At 40.7% G+C, this 24,390-nt stretch overlaps 2 protein-coding genes across 8 annotated transcripts in view; one reads left to right on the top strand and one right to left on the bottom strand.

Moving 5' to 3' along the window:
- Window positions 1–17,555, top strand: part of GTF3C3 (general transcription factor IIIC subunit 3) — a 29,868-nt gene extending 12,313 nt beyond the window's left edge. Inside the window, exons 9-19 of the mRNA XM_034785786.1 lie at window positions 1,219–1,311; window positions 2,526–2,629; window positions 3,181–3,352; window positions 3,970–4,172; window positions 4,933–5,034; window positions 6,145–6,280; window positions 7,271–7,508; window positions 8,015–8,205; window positions 10,492–10,616; window positions 16,167–16,319; window positions 16,866–17,555. Coding sequence (XP_034641677.1) covers window positions 1,219–1,311; window positions 2,526–2,629; window positions 3,181–3,352; window positions 3,970–4,172; window positions 4,933–5,034; window positions 6,145–6,280; window positions 7,271–7,508; window positions 8,015–8,205; window positions 10,492–10,616; window positions 16,167–16,319; window positions 16,866–16,988 — 1,640 coding nt within the window. The 3' untranslated portion in view covers window positions 16,989–17,555. The remainder of the gene's footprint in view (window positions 1–1,218; window positions 1,312–2,525; window positions 2,630–3,180; window positions 3,353–3,969; window positions 4,173–4,932; window positions 5,035–6,144; window positions 6,281–7,270; window positions 7,509–8,014; window positions 8,206–10,491; window positions 10,617–16,166; window positions 16,320–16,865) is intronic.
- Window positions 17,556–21,274: 3,719 nt separating this feature from the next.
- The window catches only part of CCDC150 (coiled-coil domain containing 150), a 44,103-nt gene continuing 40,987 nt past the window's right edge, over window positions 21,275–24,390 (bottom strand). For 6 of the 7 annotated variants that reach the window (XM_034785757.1, XM_034785761.1, XM_034785758.1 and 3 more), the window contains 2 exons: window positions 24,169–24,288; window positions 21,275–23,063 (listed from right to left, as the gene is read on the bottom strand). In XM_034785757.1, coding sequence (XP_034641648.1) covers window positions 22,947–23,063; window positions 24,169–24,288 — 237 coding nt within the window. In that variant the 3' untranslated portion in view covers window positions 21,275–22,946. The remainder of the gene's footprint in view (window positions 23,064–24,168; window positions 24,289–24,390) is intronic. The other variant, XM_034785760.1, reaches the window with a different exon arrangement.

Here is a 24,390-nt window from a genome sequence, read left to right as displayed (position 1 = left end):
TTAGGGGGGTGCGCTGGGCCGAGGGGCCGAGCCGCCGGGGGGTGCGCTGGGCCGCGGGGCCGGGATCCGGGGGGTGCGCTGGGCTGGGAGCCGGGGGGCCGGTCCGGGAGCCGGTCGCGGGGCCGGGGTCGCGGGGCTGGGCCGCCGGGGGGTGCGCCGGGCCGCCGGGGGCCGGCACCCCAGGGCCCGAGCCGACCCAGGTTGGAGCCGCCGGGGGGGCCAGCCTGGGCCACGCCTTCTCCCCCCACACCCCGCCTTACCTGCTTCAGGCTTCCCGCTAATTAAATGTTCGCGGGAAGCAGGGGAGGGGGCGGAGACTTTGGGGAGGGGGCGTGGGCGGGGCTGGGGGCAGGGCCGGGGCCCCGTGGAGTGTCCTCCTTTCGGAGACACAAAATATGGTAACCCTAATAAAACTAATTTATGTTCTTTATAAACCCTACCTGTGCAATTACAAATTCAAGTCTTTTGGTTTATGCAGATGTATAAATACTAGCTTGGGATCATAAATTTGCTTCCACATGAAAGCCATTGCTTGGTTCTGAAAGTGTTTGTCTGCCATGCTTTTAAATGGTTTGTCAAGCTGAAAAATTATTTTTTTTTAAAAATAAATAAATAAGCTAGCCCAGGCCAGTAATATTTGTCTGTGGCTGACCAGTTGGTTTAGCAGTGAAGTGCAAACCCAGTGCAAATACACCTCTACCCCGATATAACACGAATTCAGATATAATGCGGTAAAGCAGCGCTCCAGGGAGGCGGGGCTGCACACTCCGGCAGATCAAAGCAAGTTCAGTATAACGCGATTTCACCTATATCGCAGTAAGATTTTTTGGCTCCCGAGGACAGCGTTATATTGGGGTAGAGGTGTATAAGAGCTAGTCCTGCACTTCCGTTTCAGGCAAAACTCCTGAAAAATCTTCTCACTACTAAACATAAATAAGGAGCAAAACTACTATGAATCAAAAAATAAATGCAGTTTATTATGTCATGCCAGATCACATAGTTATTAGGACAAACTTATACAATCTGCTAGGAGCTTGCTTTCCCTTTTCCCCCGCTCTACTTTTTAAAGCCCTTGTCACTGTGCTACCTTTTAAAAAGATGGCCTATTTTTCAGTAGTTAACAAAAAGCTACTAATCAAATGTAGACACCAAATTAAATAGTTTTGGATTCACTGAAAACTGCTAATGAGTTTAATCTGATTTTTTGTTTCCTGTCAGACATGAAAGATGTAGTGGCTGTCGTGGAAATTCAGGAGAGTCAAGTGGCCGTGATTGACTATCAAGATTTTCCAGCTGAATCCAGCACTGTTTGTAAGCAGTTTAATTCTGAATCTAGTGTAAATGTGAAACCTGATCATGGTCAGTATTCAGCTTTTGAAAGTCTGGGCAACACTGAAGGTTTTTGACAGGAGGGATGTTGGATTTAGTCTAGAAAAGACTCTTGATCTGCCTTTCTTCTTTGGTTGAAAATTACTGCCTCCTACCCTGTCTACCTTCACATTTTAAAAACACCCAGTTTCCAGAAATTATCCACTTTGAAACTGCTGTTTTGTGATGATTTTAAAACATTTATCAGCAACTGAATAATGATAATTATTATACTTGGCATATCTGGAGTCCTTTATTTGTTCAAAGAAATGTACAGACATTGACTAATCCTCACGACTGTGACTTATAGGTCCTGGTAGTGTGTATTAGAAGTGAAATGGAGTTTATTGTAGACCTGAGGAGTCTGTGAATGTATTTGCGGTTCATGTTGATTGATGGTGAGGCATGTTAGGTTGATCCAGATTTGGTGAGTTCCTTGACATTTAGTGATTGCGTTTACAGGAAGTACATTTGAGCAACCGTAACCCCAAATTAATGAACTTTTAGTGTGGGATTTCTATACGATTTAGTAGTTAGTTAACAAGAGTAACCTCTTTGACATGGACAGCACACTTGCCATTCTCTCCTTATTGCAGTCTTTGTAGGTATTACTTAGAGAGTTCTGTAGGTATGTGCTGTGTGTGTTACAAAATGCAGAAAGAGTTAGTCCCTGTTCTTATAGGGCTTGTGGTCTAATGTGGAAAAGTAGCATATGCGGGACTACAGTTCACTTAATAGTAAAGGTGCTGGGGACACTAATGAGTAGGTCAGTATAGGAAGGCTTTGTGAAAGAAGAGAGTTTGAAGGAGGAGAGGGAGGGCACTAAGGACTCTGGTGCTGAGTATATCCTGCAAGGTGCAGAGCACCTTCAACTACTGCTGAAGTCAGTAAAAATTGATGGCACTTCATAGGATCAGGTGCTTAGGTCACGGGGAGCAAGAAGTTGCTTCAAACATCAGGGAAAGCAAGAAAGAAGTGAATCAGTTAGGACCTGATCTAACACTAATTGAACCAATAGAAAGATTTCCATTGACTTTTGTGGAGCTGAATCAGGACCGGAGAAGTGTAATGAGTAAGAGGGTATAATAGAAAGGTTTTGAGGATGTGGTGTCATTGTTAAAAGCTGTTGTTTCAGAACTAAGTGTTGTCTTTTGTAGCTGAAGATAAAGTTAGCTGCTCTATACCTGATGGAGTTCCAATAGACATCACAGTAAAACTAATGGTGTGCCTGGTTCACCTGAACATCCTAGAGCCACTCAATGTAAGTAAAAACTAATACATAGATAAAATGGGGGTAATGTTGGTAAATCATGTAATGTGGTGTTCTCACTTTTTCATGAGTGAGGACTTAAGTTTGACAGTATGTTTTTTACTGTTCATTTTTAAAAATGGCCACAAAGCTAGGAAGGTCGTCACAAGCATTACAGGAGGCATGTAGGATCGATTTTAAAAATCATAATTATAATATAATCTCAAGACCTCTCACACACCATCCTGATGGAGCTTTTACAAGGGTATTTGGATGTGAAGTTTGTCTTTCCTCTGTCAGAGCCAAAATAACATTGTTCTTTTAGGAACCTATCCTGAAATACTAATCTCATTTTTTCCCTTTGAAATCACATAAAAATGAAGGGTTCAAGTTTCAGGATGGACCACCTATGCACATTGTTTCAGATGTTGAATAGAAAATGTAAATATTCCATTGCCTTCCAATATAAAATGGGTTAGCACAGTAATTGTTTATGTATGTGGCTGGTCTTAATATTTCATTTTTACTTGTTTTTTTTATATTATTATTTTTTTGGGGGGAAGCCTCTTTTGACTACTCTAGTGGAGCAAAATCCAGAAGATATGGGGGACTTGTACCTGGATGTTGCAGAGGCGTTTCTGGATGTTGGAGAATACAATTCAGCACTACCACTGTTGAGTGCCCTAGTTTGTTCTGAAAGATATAACTTGGCTGTAGTTTGGCTCCGGCATGCAGGTAACGACATTGCAATACTGCTTAACACTTCTGACTGGAGAGTAGAAACTCATTTCCATATGATGCTAATAACATTCTGGTGACGTTAGTGCTTTAAAGGCCTGAAACTGATAGGTGCTTTTGCAGTGCTGACCACCATCATGTCCCATTGACCTCTTAGGCCATTAGTTAAGAATGTCTGAACATTGGATAGAGAGTTCATATGATAAATTGTCATAAGTGTCTACCATACTGTAGTTATGATTAGAGAATATCACATTTATCCTTGTGGTGGAAGGTTTTCTTTTATGGAGGTCTCCTTCAAGTGTATCCAAAAATGTTCAGATTGATTGAAACAATTTCAACATAAATATTAAGTTGAACAAGGGTCTTCATTGTTAAGACTAAACAGTGTTTTTTCTTTTAAGATTCTGCAGGTTAAATGACACTGTTATTCCTCAGGTACAAGATACTGTACTGTGTGTTCCTATTTTAATAATATGTGCTCAGTGTAGTTCTATTTGTAGAGCACAACAAAAGCCTGTGTGTGATACAGAACTAGTCTGGTTTGTACGAAAATAGGCACAGTCTCACTTCTGTCATATAAGCATATTGTATTTGTTGATGTTTATTTCTAGAATGTCTAAAAGCCTTGGGATATATGGAGCGTGCTGCAGAGAGCTATGCAAAAGTTGTTGATCTTGCCCCGTTACATTTGGATGCAAGAATTTCACTTTCTACACTTCAGCAGCAGCTGGGTCGGCCTGAGAAAGCTCTGGAGGCTCTGGAACCAATGTATGATCCAGATACATTGGCACAAGATGCTAATGCTGCGCAGCAGGTAGGTGAAATGCTATATAATGTGTCTTGACTCTTTTGTCCACAGTTTTGGTGTACATAATTCTGTTACGGCAAGAATGTATTGCTAAATGCATTTCTTCGGTAAATTTCCTCCATGGCATTTAGAGTGATTTTGTATACTCTGTAAAGACACATGGTAATTTTAACGCTAGTGAAAGATGCCAGCTTGACAATACTGGAGATTGTGGTCCATCTATCTACAGCACAAGTCACAATAGGGGTTGTGATGAAACGTTCCCTGCTGTGCTCCAGAGGGACCATCGCTAGGATCAAGAGGGTATCTCACTCTACATGTCTGTTTAATCCCGACTCCCAGAATCTAAATTCTAACTCTGATTTTTGCGTGCTGTATGACCACCAGTCCAATAGGAACTGGACTAAAGACCAGTCACTTCACATCAGCTGTCCAAAAGACATTAACTTTTGTTTACTACTGATCTGATTGTAAGTGGTGACGTAGTTGATAGGTTCTGTAGCCCATTTCCAATAGCTCCTCCATCGAATAAGATCTATACAGATTTTCTTCTAAATTTAAATGATGAAACAAAACAACTATTATCCGAGGGAAGTTTTGATTTTCCTGTGCTGTCATTAAGCTTTTACTACAGTTTTCTAAGTATTGTTATTTTCTTTTTTGGTACTGATACTATACTAGCAGCCAGAAAAGTAATGTTTATAAAAACACTAAGTGTAGGTAGTGGTAGTTTATGACTTAATTAACTCTGCTCAATGTTATCTAGGAATTAAAGTTACTGCTCCATCGTTCAACGCTGTTGTATTCTCAAGGCAAAATGTATGGTTATGTGGACACTTTGCTTACCATGCTAGCAATGCTATTAAAGGTAAGTTAATTCTTGTAGCCAAGCTTTCCTGGATGGGACAGACATGTCCCGTTTAAGCCAAAGGATAAATGTACTCAAATGTATTAGAAATCTATAGAAATAATTGTAAACCGATATCTTGTATATGAAATATCATAGTTTAATATGCCTGCATCATCATCTGGTATACCTGAGTCTTTCAGAGGTGCCCTAATCAAAGCCACTAGGTATCTTTTGAGAATTAGGCCATTAATTTGTAATCAAAATAATGCTCTGTTCTGTATAAGCAGAATTTCTATTGTATGCGTTAAACTACTGATACGCCTTCTTTACGGATACTCCCTATTTGTATATGACATGTTTTTAGTGGTATTTTCTCACAAGTGTCTGCATATGTTTCGTTAAATGAAATATACACTAGGGTCTTTACTGGATGATTTCAAGATTGTTTCAGGTCTACAGTATCCCTGATTATGCATAGAACAATCAGAACATAGAATCACTTTTTAATCTTTGTGGTAGACAGTATTGTGTTTCACGTATAGCTACCGTAAATTACACAAGCAACATAAGATGAATTAAAGTGGAATTATTTAAATAACTTTCCTTTTATGTTCTTGTTGTTCTATTCATATCATAACAAAAATATTTTTAGGTAGACTTTACTTAGTTTGCAAGTTGTTACTTTTTGTTTGAGTTTTGTTATATTCAGAGTTCCATTTTCCCAAAATTGTTACAGTTTGGGATCACAGTCACTGTACCAATTGGATAGTTGACTGTCCACCTGTTTCTAAAATCTTGATACTGGTAGCATGGCATCTTGTTTAGTATGCCTCTAGGAAAGAAGTTTTGATTCGGTTATAAACAGAAGTCTACCAACCTTCATAAAATTCTACTCCTCTGGAGAGCTTTTATCTTTCTTTTTTGGATAACTCAGTCTAAACAGGAACATGAAACAATGCTAAATACAATCTTATTGTTTGTGAACAATAGTCAAGTATGCTTCTGCTTATTATGGCATAACTGATCTGAAAACTATTTTTGAACACAGCTAGAGCAAGATGTATTGGCAACAGGATGTATTCATATAATCAGAAACTTAGAATGGTTGTCCTTCATAATTGTTTCCAGGTAGCAATGAACAGAGCTCAGGTGTGTTTGATATCTAGTTCCAAATCCGGGGAGAGACACCTTTACCTTATGAAGGTGTCTAGGGATAAAATTTCAGACAATGATGACCAAGAGTCTGCAAACTGTGATGCAAAAGGTAACAGACTTTTAAAAAAAATAAATCATGTTAATTTCCTACATACCAAAAAATCCTGGAATTATGTTACATTCCAAATCCTTATTCAAATGTACATGACTTTATTAGATCTGTTTCACCCCCATGCTTTATTCATACAGTCAGGGCCAGCTCTAGGTTTTTTGCCACCCCAAGCATGCACAAAAAAACCCAAACCCCTCCCGGAATGCCGCCTCTGGAATTGTGCTGCCCCAAGCACGTGCTTGGTTTGTTGGTGCCTAGAGTTGGTCCTGCATACAGTGCCTAATTTAGACTCTTATCATACAGACTTTACTCAGATGAATAGTCTGATTGAAGCCAAGGAAATGACTTTCATAAGTAAGGACTACTTGAATGGGTAAAGGTTGCAAAATCTTGTTGTTAATATGAAAGAGAGTATATTAATGAATGAAAGTCCATCAAGCCAAGCTTTGCCACAAACGTTGGGACTGCACAAGCTATATTGATGGCTTTAGGAAAATCATGTTTTCCCCTTATTTAAAAGCAAGCTAATCTAATCTGACAGGCAGATAGTATAGTCAGTACTGCTGCTAGGGGAAAAGTCTTTGTAGCATAACAATATTTAAAAACAAAACAGATGCTTTGTTTTCCAGCTAGATCCAAACTGTGACTGATTCAGACTTGTAGTTATTTAGCATCATCAGGTGAATGGGGAGGTTTTTAATGTGTGTTTATGTAATACTGGAGCAGCTTGAATTGCTGCTGTTTTAAATTCTGAAGTTCTCACTTTAATGGTTATGGGTTTGTTTAAAAACCAGGTATTTCATAAATTGTGTTATGAAAGATTTCAAATACCATTTAAATGGATTCCACTCTTAATGTAAAAGACTCTTTGTTTAAAAAAACAAATAAAAGTTTAGGCTGAAGTTTAAAAAGTCTGTGTGTGAGTGTAAGTCTTTAGCCCTTTAAGACTTTAATTTCCTTGACTGATGGTATTTATTAATATTTTAGCAATATTTGCTGTGCTCACAAGTGTGCTGACAAAAGATGACTGGTGGAACCTCCTCCTGAAAGCCATATACTCTTTGTGTGACCTTTCCCGATATGAGGAGGCAGAGCTGCTGGTGGATTCCTCACTGGAATATTATTCATTTTATGATGATAGGCAAAAGCGCAAAGAGCTGGAGTACTTCGGTCTTTCAGCTGCAATTCTGGACAAGAACTTCAGAAAAGGTTACAACTATATCAGGTGAGAAGCATTGGACTGTAGCTGGTCACAACGTTGTGTTTTTTTAATGGTCTGTATAATGATTTCGATTGAGGTTGTAGTTACATTGCTGAGAACATTTGCTGTTGATGTAATAGTTCATTTCTGAATTGCGGGTGGGATGATCTTTTGTTTCTAAAAGAAACAGAATACTGTTTACTTTAAATTTGCCTTAAAAGCAGATTCATTGACTGAAACGATGGGGCTTTTTGGTGTCCTTTAATTGCAAAGCAATGTAATACAGTAACTAGCTCTATGTGCAGTGCAGCTCTTTGGTCATTTTGATGTACATTATGAAAGTACTCCACAAGCTTTCTTATCCCAAGTTTTGTCACTTTTACTGATCTAACGTTTACTTCTGGGAAGTCCAAAGTGAAAGAATAGTCTTAAAGCAAATTGTAGCTTCTGTGGCTTCCCCTATAGACTGTTCGCTCACTGATTTATTGCATATTTACATATTCAATAAATGCTTTTGGCTCGCATTTTAGGATAATGCTAATGGAAAATGTTAATAAACCACAACTCTGGAACATCTTCAATCAAGTCACCATGCATTCTCAGGATGTACGACATCATCGCTTTTGTCTTCGATTAATGCTGAAAAATCCTGATAATCATGCACTGTGCGTCCTAAATGGGCATAATGCATTCGTATCTGGTAGTTTCAAGCATGCTCTCGGTAAGGCCATCATTATACTGTACTAATATCAACAAGTATGACCTTTGGGGGTGTGAAATGTTAATCTCCTGTACTTATTTTTACCATCAAATTTCTCATATTTTGAGTGTATTTTTCAAAGTAGAGTGAATGTGCCCTTCAGGTAGGAAAAAAAATCACTATTTATTTCCTGCTTCAATAAGTGAAATACAGTTCTTAGTGTTAGTAGGCATTTTCTTACTATTTAACCATTTGATAACAGAATCTCTGATCATTACTGAATGGACTGGCAATGTTTCAATATTTGGTTTAAAATATATATGGTATACGTGATTTAGAAGTTTTCTAACTAACCTGCAAGAAAGATAATTAAATGATGTCACTAAGAAGGAAACAGGCCCATTTAATCAGCAGTATATGGCAAATGTGAAGTTTCAAGTGTTTATTCAAAGGAACATTGCAGGGTTAATTTAAGAAATTGTCATCAGCCTATGCAGTTTCAGAGAAGAGCAAGTTACTAACAATACAGGTCTGTCGCATCTTACGCACATTTAACATGCGCGATTTCAGCTTTACACAGTCGGCAAAAACAAAAACCCCAAAAAAGGGAAAAATAACAATTTTAATACTATACCTGTAGTGCGGGCGATTTCGCCCGCCATTCAACTCAGTGTAATTTTGACTATACGCGGTTTTCGCTTTACGCGCTAACTGCGGAACGGAACCCCCCGCATAAGGTGAGACTCACCTGTATAATTAAAATAAACAAGAAGTTGCCATTTTGCCAGTCTCCTTATATAGATTCAGGTTCTGATAGCAACCACTCGGAGTCCAAAGGTGTGAAATTAGTTGGTGGTCTCAGCACAGTTCTTAATGGATATGAATCCACATAAAAAAAAAAAAATCAACATCCTGTTTGGAACTCCTTTTGTAATTCTCAGTAGAGTGACCAAGGACCGACTGGTCCTGGAGCTTGAACCCACCCTCCCACTCTTAAGAGTGGTACCTCAGGTTAGTGTTGAGGCACACTGGAGGTGGTCAAGTGGGAGGTCTGTATTGCCACTATCCATGTCTTACCTGTATTGTGGATAACCATAGAAGGCAGCCAGAATGTTCAAAGTAACTACTGATTTTGAGTGCCTCCATTTTTGGATGTCTAACTTGAGAGACTTCAAATGGGTCTGACTTTCAGAAAGTGCTAAGCACCCACTCTCTGAAAATCAGGTGCCTTTAAAGTATCTAAAGTTGGGCACCCAAAATCACCTACTCTCTTTCGAAAGTCTTGGGTGAGATCCTTGTCCTGTTGAAGTCCGTGGGAGTTTTGCCATTGACTTCAGTATTTCACCCCTTCTTCTTCACAAGGCTGACTGTTTGACATCTTTCTCAGCACTAATATTCAAGAAAAAGAAAATGTGCGAAATGAACCTTTTGAAATTAAAATTTGTGATCCATTAGAAAGTGGCATTTTCTTTATAAAACGACAATAGGAAAATAAGATGTTTCTTTCTTGTCTGAGTGCCTTGGGGTTACTTATCAGAAACATTGACCATGTTCTGAATTATGATAGTCGTTACTCTTTCATCTAAAGAGCAATAACCAGGCTTTAAAATAAATATGCAGGAGAGGCCTAGATCTTTAGTTGGTATAAATCAGTTTATACCATCTGGGGCTCTGGCCCTCGAACTCTATAACAAAATTAGTTAATTTCACACTTTGTTCGTTGTACACATTCAGTACATACCATTTAATTTCTTTTCTGCTTTTAAATAATACAGATCTTTATTATTATAAATATTTTGTTTTTAATATGCTAGAAGCAACCAGTTCATCACCTGGTGTAAATAATCATAGCTCCATTGACATTAGTTAAGCTATGACAATTTATACCAGTTGAGGATCTGCCCCAGGTCTCTCAAAAGAAAATCCATTAGAAAGCAGTATACACCAAAAGTGTACAGAATTTACTCATGATGTTTCAAAAGATGTTGTTGTTGTTGCACCTTGCCATTCTGAGCTCCAACCCCAACAAGACCCTCTTTCTCCTCTCTCAGTAAGTCTTTGTTTTTATTCTGAATGTTAAGTATGGTATCTGAGAGCTGCTGCAACTCCTATTCTCCCTCTTTCCTGTTTTGATGCAGTCATTTTGAAATCTGATTCTCTTTCTTGTTTCCTTCCTTTTTTCAGTTCACACTTCCAAAAAAGTGTTGGGTTTTTTGAAAAAAAAAAAAAAAAAAACAAAAAACAAAAACAAAAACGAAACCCAGTTTCAGAGAGAGTGTGTCAGATCATTTACTCTGTTTCTCCTAGGACAATATGTGCAAGCCTTCCGTACTAACCCAGATGAACCTCTGTACAGCCTTTGCATTGGCTTAACTTTCATCCATATGGCATCTCAGAAGTATGTGTTAAAAAGACATGCTCTTCTTGTACAGGTGAGTTATTTTGTTCTTCTTTGTGCATAGCACATGGTGTCATTTAGTTCTGTCCTGGCTCACACAGTTACAGCTCTGACACATTATTAGAGCTGATAGACATTTAAAAAAATAGATTTAGGGTAGGATTTTCAAAACCCTCCAAGTACCTTAGGAACACATGTCCCAGTGACAGTTAGCTTGTGCTCCTAAGTCATTTCAGTTCTTGAAAATCTCCCCTTTGTGAATAAAAGCAATTCAGTTCATTTTGTTGTGACTTGGGGAATATTTAATTATTTGCATATATTTAGGCAGCTGCAATGTACTCATGAAAATATAAATAATTTCAGCTTCACTAGCTTTAATATGGATGTTTATTCATCTGACCCTTGTGCTGGAAGTGAAGCATTCACTACTCTGGTTTTTAAAGACAAGAGTCCCTTACCCAACCAGGGAGCAGGAACACCACCAAATGACTTAGATGATTAACCACGAATAATGTAGCTGAAGCAAACAGTTCACAAATAACCATAGGTTGAAAATTTTGTCCAAAATATTTGCTGAAAACCTACAAATGAAGGGACGCTCATGGGAAGATCATCATTCTGGATTGATTCATGAATGATTCATTAAGCAAAACGGGCTAATTCCTAGAGAGCATAAGAAATAGTTTGGCAGCTCTACCAACTGTACAGTAGGGCTAAGAGTCAAATAACTGTTCTTCAGTGAGCACATTGAGATTGATGTGTAATGCATGGGAGAGTGTTAATCAGTGAGCAATCCCTAGTAACTCCTTAAGGGCTTGAGCTCACAAGATGCTGAGTGCCCTCAGTTCCCACTGAGGCAGCATTGGGCCCTGTGGATGATTTGGACTGGTCTGTAATGATCCAATTGAGGAAATCTTGTGCTCTTTATCCTGAAGGCATTAGGGACCATGGCATAATGGCATAGACGCCGACTCCGTGGGTGCTCCGGGGCTGGAGCACCCACGGGGAAAAATTGGTGGGTGCTCAGCACCCACCAGCAGCTCCCCGCCCAGCTCGCCTCTGCTCCACCTCCTCCCCTGAGGACAACGCATGCCTGCTTTTTCCCCCTACCTCCCAGTGCTTGCCGCTGCGAAACAGCTGTTGTGTGTGGCTGGGAGGGAGGGGGAGGAGGGGGAACATGATGCGCTCGGGGAAGAGACAGGGATTTGGGGAAGGGGTCCAATAGGGGCAGGGAGGAGGCGGAGTTGGGGTGGGGACTTTGGGGAAGAGGTTGGAATGGGGGCGGGGAAAGGGTGGAGTCGGGGCGGGTGGGAGGGGGGACAAGCATCCACCGGCTCCGGGGAAAGTTGGCACCTATGCATAATGGTATTAAAGTGATTTAACTTTTGATATACTGCAATGGCTCTGCTCAGTTGTATACCTGGCTTGCAAGTTTTGTACAGGAAAGTGTGTGGATAATCAGCTGTGCATAAGACCACTATGGACAAATTGCCTATGAAATTTCATTTCTTACCCTAAGCCTGTGAAGAAAATGGCATTGATTTAATTAAAAAAAAGTAACAAACTAATTTGCATCTGGATATTCAACCTTATAAGTCAAATTTCAACCCACATTCTTTTTCTGAAGCTATTTCAGCTACTGTCTGTTTTTAAAATATGACACACATTGAAAGTGCTAATCACTGTCCTTTCTGCTGATTTCTCCTGGATCCCTGTATTCAAATTTAGGTTAATTACCTTGAAGGTTTACATGGATTCCTGGATTTGCATGGCCCACAAGGAGACTCTCTTCTTGGATTGCAGCTCCAGCACAACCCACCCTATCTTCTTCCCCCTTCAACCCGTCCCGTTTCTTCATGTCCTCGCCTGCCAGACAGCCCCACACTGGAGCTGAAGCTTGTGGATCAGGCCCATTTCTTGGGCAGGCACGATCCTGATTTTCTTCATTATTTCTAATCCCTCCCTCGGAAAATCCAGTTTTTTTTATTCCCTCTCCTCCTCCTCCCTTTACCGTTCAGTGAACCAAATGAGGCTAAGAGCTCGGGCCAACAGATTCCAGTTCGGGGGCATGAAGTGAGGCACCTAAATAAGGGGCCTGATTTTTAGGAGTGCTGAGCACTTGCAGCTCCGTTAATTTCAGTAGGAGTTGCAGGTGCTGAAGAACTCTACAATCAGAGCACTTGTTTAGATGCCGAGCTTTAGGCATTCAAGTTTCCATACTTTGGCCTAATTTTAAATATGTTTAACCACTTTTTTTCTCTGTAATAATCCTTCCTTCCTATCTCTGTTGCTGACGGTCTCCTAAGAATATACTTGAAAAATGTCACCCGCCTTTCTTTTTGTGTCTCTGCTTTTCTCATTTCGTATTCACCCATGTTGAGGGGTTTTAATCTTGGCTTGCTTCTAAGTTTGTTTGTTCAGTAGTTCACCCAGACAGTGACCTAGTGGGGACCCTAATTATCGTGATTAGCTGTTAGAGTCTGAGCTAATTCCTTACTGTTGAATGAGCTATTTTCTCTGATTATCAATAGTGGCTGTAGAAATCAAGCCCTCTGGTTACAGCAGAGGCTGCACGTTCCTGTGTGACGTCAAAATGAGACATAACTCTTGTAATTACTATACAGTAATTTGTGTTCCATTTTCCGCCTCCTCCTGAACCCAATTTGATTTTTCCCAAGACTCTTCCAATTGAAAAAGAGAAATATTCTGGTGAATTTTAATCTGAAAATGATTGTGTTAAATGTGTTCTCTTTGGGAGGTGACTCAGGTCCTAACACTATTCACCTTTATAGCACTGTACAGACATTAGCTAATGAATGCTCACAGCAACCCCGTGAGGGAGAGAGGCAGGCAAGTGTATCATCTCTCATTTTATAGATGAGAAACTGAGGCACAGAGGTTGAATGACTTTACCAAAGTTACATAGCAAGTCAGTGGCAGAGGTGGTGATAGGGATGGGGGCAGTAGATCCTTCTGAATGGGGGGGCAGAGGGAGAGCAAGGGGAATTATCCAGTGCTTGGCGCAGCGGCAGCGCGCAGAGCCTCGTGGCCCACCTGCCTAGAAGCTGGACCCGCTGGTGGCCACTTCCGGGGCGCAGCACGGTGTCAGAACAGGTAGGCACTAGCCTGCCTTAGCTGGGCAGCACTGCCGACGGGACTTTTAACGTCCCGTTCAGCAGTGTTGACCAAAGCCGCTAGGGTCCCCGGGTGCTGAGCAAGGCAACCCAGTACCTTACGTGGCGCGACCCAGTACTGAGTCGCGACCCGAACTTTGAAAAACACTGGTATAATGGCTAAACCTCCGGACGGGGAATCGCAAGTTTTAGCTCTGTCGGAGTTGGGTTCCTGTGGGAAAACTCTCAAAGCATTAGACCCTTTGTCTTTTTATTTAGGATATGTGAATTGTCCATTACTTTACTCTGAGCTGTTTGTTCCTGCCCTTTTAATTTTTTTTATTAGCTAAGTTGCAGATTTTCATCTGCCCACAACTGGTAACTGTGTGAAGTTAATTGGTAGTGCAGGAGTTTTACAGGGAGCACTAAGCTGTGGGGTGAATGCATTTGTATTCCAGAAGTAGTACTGTGATGTATTAAGGGCTTGAAGCTAGTAAAGGCTTTATTTAACTTTTTTTTTGATGCCATGAAAAGAAGAGGTCTGAAATAATAATTCAGATTAATGTAGGGCAGATGTGACGGGTTGGATCCCACTTCTGGGATGCCACCTGATGTACCGGGATTTCACTGAGCCTGCAGGCTCCACTAGCCTGGTCCTCCTTTCCCTCTGTCTTGCTGAATCAGGCTCTCTGGCCTCTTGTAGCACACACACAGGTAGGGAGCACAGCTGTAGAATCACACAGAGTCTGCAAACAGCTCTCTATGGGAAGATTCAGCTAGGAAATTGCCCAGCACTCAAGTACAACTTCCCTCTGGAAAGTAAACCCAAGATAATATCGTCTTGTGCTGTCTAGAAAGATCTGCACGGCGCAAGCTCATAAAAATTCGCTCTGTCCCTCAATGTGGAGAGAGATATGCACAACTTCTCTCTCTCCCCTCGCCCCCCGATATGAATTGCACAAACTGGGTTATGTTATAAACAAGAAATAAGTTTATTAACTATAAAAAGTAAATTTTAAGTGATTATAAGGGATAGCAAACAGAACAAAGCAAATTACTAAGCAAATAAAACAAAACATGCATACTAAGCTTAAAATCTTAAAGAAACTGGTTTCAAGAAGTAATTTCTCATCCTAAATGCTGCTTTTGGAGCAGGTACCAGAAATTCTTGAAGGTTAGCTACCATGATTGCAGCTTAAATCTTTAAGCATCTTATTCACAGACTAGATCCCTTTTCCAGCCTGGGTTCAGGACTCCTCCCCCTTTCCCTTTGTCCTTGTTCCTTAGGTGTTTCCAGCAGTCATCCTGGGTGGGAATTCAGTGAAGCGTGAACCAAGATCAATTTAATCCCCAGCCTTAAATAAGATTTACATAAGGCGGGAATCTTTTGTTTCCCAGTCTTGACCTCCCCTTCCTTTTAGTGGAAAATTACTAGAAGTCCATGATGGTGTTTTGTACCAGGTGACAGGACCACCTGACCTAGTAATGTCACAGCTAGTCCCAGGACACCTCTCAGGAAGGAGAGCGATTAGTATCTTCAGAAGTCTTATTGTTTCTTCCTAATGGCCCATCAAAGGTGATGGCCTGTTGTCTAGTGGGTGTCTCCCAAATGCACACACAGTTTTAATTGTTACATAGTCAATATTCCTAACTTTAGATACAGAAATGATACATGCATATAAATTGGATAATCACATTCAGTAAATTATAACCTTTCTGATGATACCTTATAAAGCCCATAAAATACACCTCTACCCCAATATAACGCTGTCCTCGGGAGCCAAAAAATCTTACCGCGTTATAGGTGAAACCATGTTATATTGAACTTGCTTTGATCCAAAGCAGCCCCACCCCCCTGGAGCACTGCTTTACCGCATTAGATCCGAATTCGTGTCATATTGGGGTAGAGGTGTATATCTGTTATGCCATATCCATATCATAAGCATATTTCCATAAATAATATGGGGTGTAACGTCACAGCAGGTTCAAATTCAGATGGGGATAAAGGGGGGTGCGGTGGGCAAGTGTTTAAAAAAAATAGTAGACAAGAGGTGGTGTTCTAAAGCGTAATAGGTATGGGGTTAAACAAACAATCTCATTGTATCCCTTTGTTCCTCCTTTCCTTTTGTCTCTCTATTTAGATGGTAAGTTCTTCATGGCGCGGGCCTGTCTTACATGTCTGTAAAGTATCTATCAAATTTGAGCGCTATAGAAATAACAATAATTCTGAACAACTTTGCACACAGCTTATCAAAAGATCTGTCCATTGTCTTCACCCTGTGAGACGCTGAGGCCACAAAGCATCTCCTCTGTTGGTCTAGTGTGTCATGGAAAGTGGATGGCTAGTTTTTACATTTGGTCTTAAATTAGGCAGTTATATTTATGGGCAAAATACTCTTTTTGCAAATTTAAAACATGCTGCTTTATTGTTTTACAAAAAATAAAGCTTCCAATGTATGTTTTGTGCATAGGGATTCTCTTTCCTTCACCGGTACCTGGGCCTCCGTGGACCGTGCCAAGAATCTTTCTATAACCTAGGCCGTGGCCTTCATCAGCTGGGATTAGTGCATCTGGCAATCCATTATTACCAAAAGGCACTTGAGCTTCCTCCTCTCATCTTAGAGGTACCATATAGTTAAACATTTGAACTATAAAAGTAAAATCAGATCAGCATTACTAATATGTTTTAACCAGAAGTAAAACTAGTGCACGAGTGTCTAGTTTATATTTGCATTGAATAACCCCAATATAATTTCATAGGCACTAGAGAAAGCACTTGATTTATCATCTGAGCTGTATTTATGAACATGTATAACTCAAATTGCTCAGGTAATGATTGTCAGGTTTATTTTATTATCTGGCTGGGTGTAGCAACTGCAAGAAAATGGTTGCTGAAGAACTTTGCCACCTGAATAAAGAAGTGTACATAAGGGCAATTTTAAAAGACAGAATAATATTAAATATAACTGGCATTTTCTGTTTCATGAGTATGAAGGTTTAGTATAAAAATACAGAATTCCAATGTAACTATCTGAATGTGGTGGGAATGAATTGAGTACCTAGATGATGAAGAACTTGCCCATGTATGTTATTGCACTGCTTTTGTTTTTTAATGTAACTTATGGTATAGTATTCATGCAAGCTTGTAAATGATTTTTTAATTCTTCCAGGGAATAGAAGCTGATCAGACAGACTTGCGAAGAGATGTTGCCTTCAACTTGTCACTAATTTATCAGAGCAGTGGAAATTTAAGAATGGCTCAAAAGCTGTTGTATACATATGGAATCGTATGATGGAGTTTGTGGCACCTGTTTGTGACTAAGAGGTAGCCTGCTAGGAAAATAACATTTGTCATTTCCACTGGGGCATTGAGGATCTCAGGCATTACACACCAATGGAAAGACCCATTCAAAAAGATATGTACATATTTTTTCTAAACTGATCTAGAGGTGATTGGATCAGAGTTGTTAGTTACTGTATATATTTTGTTTCCTGAACTTTTGAGCTATTTTTTCCATTTCCTGAGGTTGGAACTGTAAAATGCCCCAATACAACCAAAGTTCAACAAGCAGGCTTTTGTGAGCAGATTCTCCAGACATACTTAGATGTTGGTTGAGCACCTTATTGATGAGTTTTTGTGACGCCTGAAGTTGGTGCTGGTACACAGAATTCTCAACTGAATAAAGGACTAAAAATGATGTGCACATTTTTTTGGAGAAGATTTTTAAAAAGTAATTTAACTGGCTACTGTCCAAGTTCAATTCTGGCAATTGGTTACATTTGCCGGGTACTGTACAAAATTGTTACTATTATATAGGAGAGGGAAGACTGAAGAAATGGGCTTGAGAGGCGGGGGAAGATATAAGCCGAACACCCCCCAGACAATAGATGCTCTTGGATTCCTGGGGGAATTTTTCCAGAGAGACTTAGTGATACAAATAACTGCAATTGCAAGACCTTTAAAGTACTTAAAAAGGATGATAAGGATTCCTGGAAAAATATTTTATTTCATCGCAAGCTGTGTCTGTTTAAGAAAAGTAATTTTCTTTTATTAGTAAATCAGTGTCACATCAGTAAAAGGTATCCATTTTCTGGAGTATTGTAAATTGGTCTAGTAAAGATCTTTAGTTATTTATGAAATCAACAATCATTTAAATAACTTATTCTCAGCAAAGACAAACGCACAAAAGAAGTCCTAAGTTGTTTAGTGGGCTAAACATTTGTTAGTGTAATAACCTACAGCCCATTATCTTCCTGTACTAAATAAGGAAATATTGAGAGAGAGAGTTGCTGCAAATTCTGTATATTGCTTTGCTAATCAAGAATGATAATTCCAAGTTGATATACAGGTGTCATATATGTTACTCTTGTCCAGCAGAGAAATAACCTCATGCTGGAAGTGATGATGATAGCCCTATCTCTGAAACTTGTCTTCAGTAAGATTTGTTTTAAAAGCCTTTGTAGCATTACAACAGTAAATTTTGGTATGTGTAGTACTTTGAGCTGGCCCAACTAATTAAAGTTTAATGGTAACACAAATTCTATTAGATAACACATTAGTTAGTTTGGTGGTATCATGCATTAAATCTCAGCCACTTGTTACAGCTCTTGAAGAAAATTGGAACAATGGTCTTGCCAAATTCTCTGTTCCTGGGGAACCACAATATAATTTGTTTATATTAGATCAGATGATGAGACACAATGACGACACATACATACTACTATTGAAAGTTTGCTGTTCACTAATCAACACATTTAAAAAAAAAATCACACAATCTGTGGATTTCTAATGTGCTGAAGGTAAGAGAAAATGACTTGTGTTTTGGAGGATAGGTCATAACTGACCAGCATTTAGTATCCCGCATATTATACTTTTTTCCCCAAAAGTCAGCTTTAATTCTGCTATTTTCTAACTTGAATGCTAGACTGTGCAACCTTAATTGGGCTCCCTTTTTTGTGTCAGTATGATAGTCTCTAATTTTATGATCAGATATTGCTTTTTCCACAACTTTATTCAGTGCACAGGATGGATAGTACTCAAGGAATTAATTGGATCCAAAACATGAATGCACGGAAGTTTCTCAGGGTACATCTACACTACAGGGGGGAGTCGATTTAAGATACGCAAATTCAGCTACGTGAATAGCGTAGCTGAATTCGACGTATCGCAGCCGACTTACCCCGCTGTGAGGACGGCGGCAAAATCGACTTCTGCGGCTTTCTGTCGACGGCGCTTACTCCCACCTCCGCTGGTGGAGTAAGAGCGTCAATTCGGGGATCGATTGTCGCGTCCCGACGCGATAAATCGATCCACGAGAGGTCGATTTCTACCCGCCGATTCAGGCGGGTAGTGTAGACCTAGCCTCAGAGAAACTTGTTACATTGTTTTTCACAGGTTAAAATCTTCTCCCCCCCCCCCCCCCCCAACTGCATTCTCTTAAATGGCCAAACTGCTTTTTCTAGAACTAAAAAAAAAATCAGCCAGAGGTGGAAACCTTTAGCTTTAATGGTTGGCAAAGTTGTAAGCGATTGATAAGTGGCTTAGAATGGAAAAAATTGTTAGGCAACTTTAACTGTAGTTGCTGCCAGCTCTGACATTCCTTTTCCAGTTGAATGTAAGAAAATAACTTGTAGACAGTTCTGTATCAAATAATAAATTATTACAATATTGGGCTTAATTACCTGGATATTCTTGTTCTTAGTTATTAGCGTGTGCTTAGGTATAGTAGTGAGGGGTAGCTTGGACATCCCTAGAAGGTTGTTTACAAAAGTGTCCTCAAACCCTAACCACATATGTGTTCTGTCTGAGTGATACTGGGAATGACCATTAGAAAGCTGCTCGCTCTCAGCAAATGTATGTATTCATTGAAGGCTGTGGAGCCAGAGTAAGGGCTAACACTGTCTAGTGCTGTGTAATACTAGAGCTCTATAAGTGAGCATTTTTATTCGGTTTTGCCATCTTCCAAATATTACTGAGGTAGAAAATGTTTATTTAGTAGAAATTTCACACTTCCTATAGCTATTTACCGTGGCAGCTCATCGTTCTTATCCTGATTATCCACTTACAGTATGGCGGTGTCAATGAAAGGTGTACATCTATCTACTCATACCAATATTCAGCAGGTGGTGGTAAAGTTAAGGTCTGAATTTAACTCGGCCTACTACAATGAAAAGAAAGCGATCTCAGCTGTCGTGTTGTCCCCTTTGACAATTTTTAGGAAGAGTTGGGTGCATTTGGAAATCCCACCATATGAAACGGAGTTAAAAGATTACATCCCATGGCTTTCAACAGCGTGTGCGCGCCTACCTCCACTAAGTGCGTGGGAAAGTCCAACCCATAGGTGTGTACTGTGAGACAGTATCTAATAAGAAAAAAGCTGTTTTTCTCCTCGAGAATTTAGAACTATGGAGACCACCCAGCCCAGAACCTCTCAACAGTGCAGTCCTAGCTAGTTCTGCTCTAATTCTATAGGGCTCAGAAGCCAAGTAAGGCAATGGCAGGTCAATGCAGGGAATAGCTGTGCCCTGCAGGAAAGGCTGGTTGGTGAGTCTGGAGCTGGTATTCTTCCTTCAGTGCCAGTAATCCGTGCCCCAGCATGGTACTAGGAGCATCTGTCTTCTCATTCAGACACAAAACAGAGCTCCTGCCCAAGCCCAGGGTGCTGTCTGTAAGAACGGCATTAACCATACTGTTCCTGTAAAATTCAGGTAATTGCATTCTGCCTTTATCAATTTGCTATGCAGTTGCGATAGGCTGTGATACCCTTACTTCCTGTCATGCTACTGCTCAAACCTCGCCACAATGAAGGGAGTATTCAGCAAAAACTATTCAGTGAACAACAAGGCATTTTCCTAGTCCTTTGTCCTATCCTCTGGGGTTTACTGTAGCAGGCAAGTATATAGCCCATAGTTTGGTAGTGGTTAGGATGGAAAGCACTATAGCAGTGTAAGTATTACTTTATGCTTAGACTGCACCTAAGTCTCACCACACTCAATCCTAAACACCTCAGGACAAGTGCTTATCGTGGACTTCTTTAAAAGAAATAATAGGTTTCATGCACCATGGATGAGAATGACAAACTGCAAATACTGTAGTAATTAAAGCAGATTTAATGACTATTTAAATACAAAGTCAGCAGATTAGATAACTATACACAGCAATTATACACACAGCACTCTAGTGCCCTGTATTTGTGAAAAAAAGATCTGATGAAAGAAGGAATCCATGTCCACTAATCACTAAAACCAGCAACTCCTTGGTAGCAACAACTCCTACGACAGGAAACTTGATGGTAGTATTTGGAGTTGTCTTCCCCTGCCACTGGACCATACCTCATAGCATCTCTTTCTAGACAAAGGGCAGTGTGTTTTGTCATTAACAGTTAGCTACATAGCTTAACTAGATCAAATAGATGCAGTGTGAGATAAGGCTGCCAGTGCCAGGCTAGGTTGGTTTCAGGCGCTGCCTACAGCTTGGTGCTACAGTTGGCAGAGTTAGACTACACAACTGCTATTGACCTGAGAGGAGAACAGAATCCTACACATAGGCTCATTTTAACCCCGCCACTCAGAAGTGATGTGCAGAAACTCATCTCGCCATGGGAAGGAGGAACATAAGGTTGTATTGAAGGCTTCTGCTGCTTAGGAATTTCAGCAACATAACTCTTTAGGATTAGGGCTGAGCCAAAGGCTACTGAAGTTAATGAAAGATACCTATTAAAGAGCTTCCAATCAGGTGCTTAATCACTAAGGGTCTGATCCTGTTTTCACTGATGTCAATGGCAAAATACCCATTGACAGCAATAGGGGCAGGACCAGGCCCTAAAATAATGGTTCAGGCTGTTGTCTTTATAAACCTAATTATGCTATAAAGGTAGGTATATAAAATGGGTGGAATGATTGTTGTTTGCCAAGTCCCAGCAATATGCTTGGCCCTGTACACACCACAGAGGAAGGCATGGCCTCTGCCCCACAGAGCTTCAAACTAGCCCCACAGAAACAAATGGATCAGACAACTGGAGGAAGCTTAGGAAACAGCACTGCAATTGTTAAATTAAAATTAGGTGTGTAACAGCACATCTGCTGTAGCTGGGTTACACTGTAAGCCGAGACAGATGAAGTTTTAAGGAGGGAATCTGAGCTACTCATAAGTGCTCATTAATTGAACAGTGGATGAAAATTGTTTCTATATCGTAAGGGAATGGTACTTAAAGTCTTAACCCGCTGCAACTATGGGTGTATAGCACCTGCTCTGGACACCTCCTACCCTTTAGGAAGCTTGTTCCACTGTGGGGCAGAATTAACCTACTCTATTAATCACATGGGTACCAATGGTGCAAGGTGTTCTACCTGGCAGCCTCTCACACCCACATGGCGCACCTTCCAGCAATGGAGCCTTGGGCAAAGACAGAGCTCCTGCAATTGCCCAAGGGCACTGTCCTCTCAGGGCCCAGGCCCAGGCTCCTTTTACTGCTACTAATGGTAGCTATTCCCATCAGCTAAGAAGGGATTCTCCCTGTACTGGTCAAGCAACCATCAGTATCCAACAGTGGACAACTATCCTGTTTCAGCAAGTTTATTATCACCAGCCTAGGAATCCAGGAGACCATCCTCTGGATAGGCAGAATCCCTGCACAGCAATCTGAGCTCTCAATAATAATGATGCCTCCTCACTTTGCAGGGCTCATTCCAACCCACTACCCTCCTCTTGAGCTGCTAAAACACAAATGAGAGATGTGACTGGCGACATAGATCCAGAACGTAAACTTACTTGTATAGGAAGCTTTAGAGAGAGGAATAATTTCTTTGCTATAAATTATGGTTCCATGATGAAGCATTTAAGCAAACTAGTTACACTCACAGACCATGTTAGGACAGGGGAAATGGAAATCTGCCTCACAAAATGATACATTCTAGTATGTGTCAGACAGGTGAGACTTATTAGCTAAGCTGAACTGTAGTACACAATTTAAATTAATATTCCAAAACCTGTCTGCACTGGTCTCCTATCAGCCAGCCAATCAATGTGCATTTTATTTGAAGGGTCTTCTTCACTGATACAGAGCAGACCCAGTTCATACAGGACCTCTGCTTATAGACACTTAAAAATCTTCTGAACTATGCAGTTGCTTATAGATCAAGATACTTCAACCTTAGGGCTCATCTTCCAGCATGTGAAGATCTGGTCTGAACTGTGGTGTTCACAGGTGCAGGGTGGTATGGCAGCCTGGAATCTCCTGGGTTAGATGACATCACTTCCTGTCTAGCTCTGATTGGTACTTCCTGGAGATGAGTTTGAGCTGCTGTTTAGTCTCCCACCGATTCAGGGAGGCTTGGCTAGGGAGTTTCACAGCTTTTTCCTTCTCTGTCTGTTAAAGGACAGGGTACTGGATGAAAACTGATCTATCTCCTCTCATTCCCAATGAACAACAGCAGAAAATACAGAGATTGCAGCAGCTCAAGATACATCTTTAGAGGCAGGTCAAACAGCTATCTGGGAATTGCCATAGCTGTAACAAAGGCTCTGAGATCTCCATACAAAACAAGGTAAGGAGAACTGTCTTTACAGAACTGTTTGGATGAGTGGTGGGGAGAATGGCAGCAGTGATGGAGAAAAGCAAGAGAGGAAGGCACACTAGAGCCACTCATTTTCAATACAGTTCTTTGGGTAGGAGCTTAATCAGAAATAAAATATAGCTGGAGAGAAGCAGGACATGGATAATGGAGAGAAAGGGGCTCCCTCATTCCTCTCCTGTTCCCACCTGGCCCTAGTAGGTTAAACAAATGTCATTTACCCACCAAATAAGCACATCCTGTGAAACATCAGCAAGAAGTGAGAGAACAAACTAAACTTCTAAACCTTTGTCTAGGGGCTTACTCCTTTGAGAGTGTTTTCCTGCCCCAAGGAGATGCTAGTTGGGCTGAGAGAGGTGTGGGCTGATGGGAACTGCAGAAATCAATAGGGCTTAAGAAACCAAAATTCTGATTGTCACCTTTAACCTGCTAAAGAAATGAGATCGGAAAGTGGGGGGAAGTTTTGGTCTGAGGTTTGCTCTTCCCCTCGCTTGAAGTGGGGAAGTTTTGTTTGGAGATCACGCCTCTCTGCTCCTGCTCTGCATACAGCAGAACATCACAACAGGGCAGAGTTCTCTTATAGTTCTCCAGAAACTGTCTCCTGCCCATGTTATATGCATCCAAACAAAAAAATGTTGGCTTTCTTCTGGTACTGGCACTGGTACTCGCCCCTGCTACAGGAAGTAGGAAACACCTGCTACAGTCCCGCATGACCTTGCTATTACCTTCACTTCAACAAGTGCCAGCACTCTTCCCTGCAACAGCACCGCCTGGCTGTACTAATATCATTGGTCTTCTGACACATACACAGGGAACTCTACTACAGGCTGTTCCCTGTTCCTCATCCTTCCATTAACTATGCGCCTCTACCTTGAAAGTAAAGGCAATTCCCTTATTTACCTCCTTGCCATAGTTCCTTTCACTGGGGATATTCTGTTGTTTGTTTTTCACTAGCTCTAGCTGCAGGCTGTCAAACTTAGATTTGAACCAGTGGTGAGCTTCCTCCAGGTTAGCTGTGATCTGAGGAAGAGAGTAGTGATTAGAGTCAGAAAGAGAACTGTTAACATTTCCAACTTCTGGGCTGCACACTGGACAGGCAGAATTCCAAAGCCATACTTCTTT

This window comes from Trachemys scripta, chromosome 11, assembly GCF_013100865.1.
Source record: "Trachemys scripta elegans isolate TJP31775 chromosome 11, CAS_Tse_1.0, whole genome shotgun sequence".
Taxonomy (NCBI): Eukaryota; Metazoa; Chordata; order Testudines; family Emydidae; genus Trachemys; species Trachemys scripta.
Note: the sequence above shows the minus strand (reverse complement) of the source record. Positions and strands in the feature narration are given on the sequence as shown.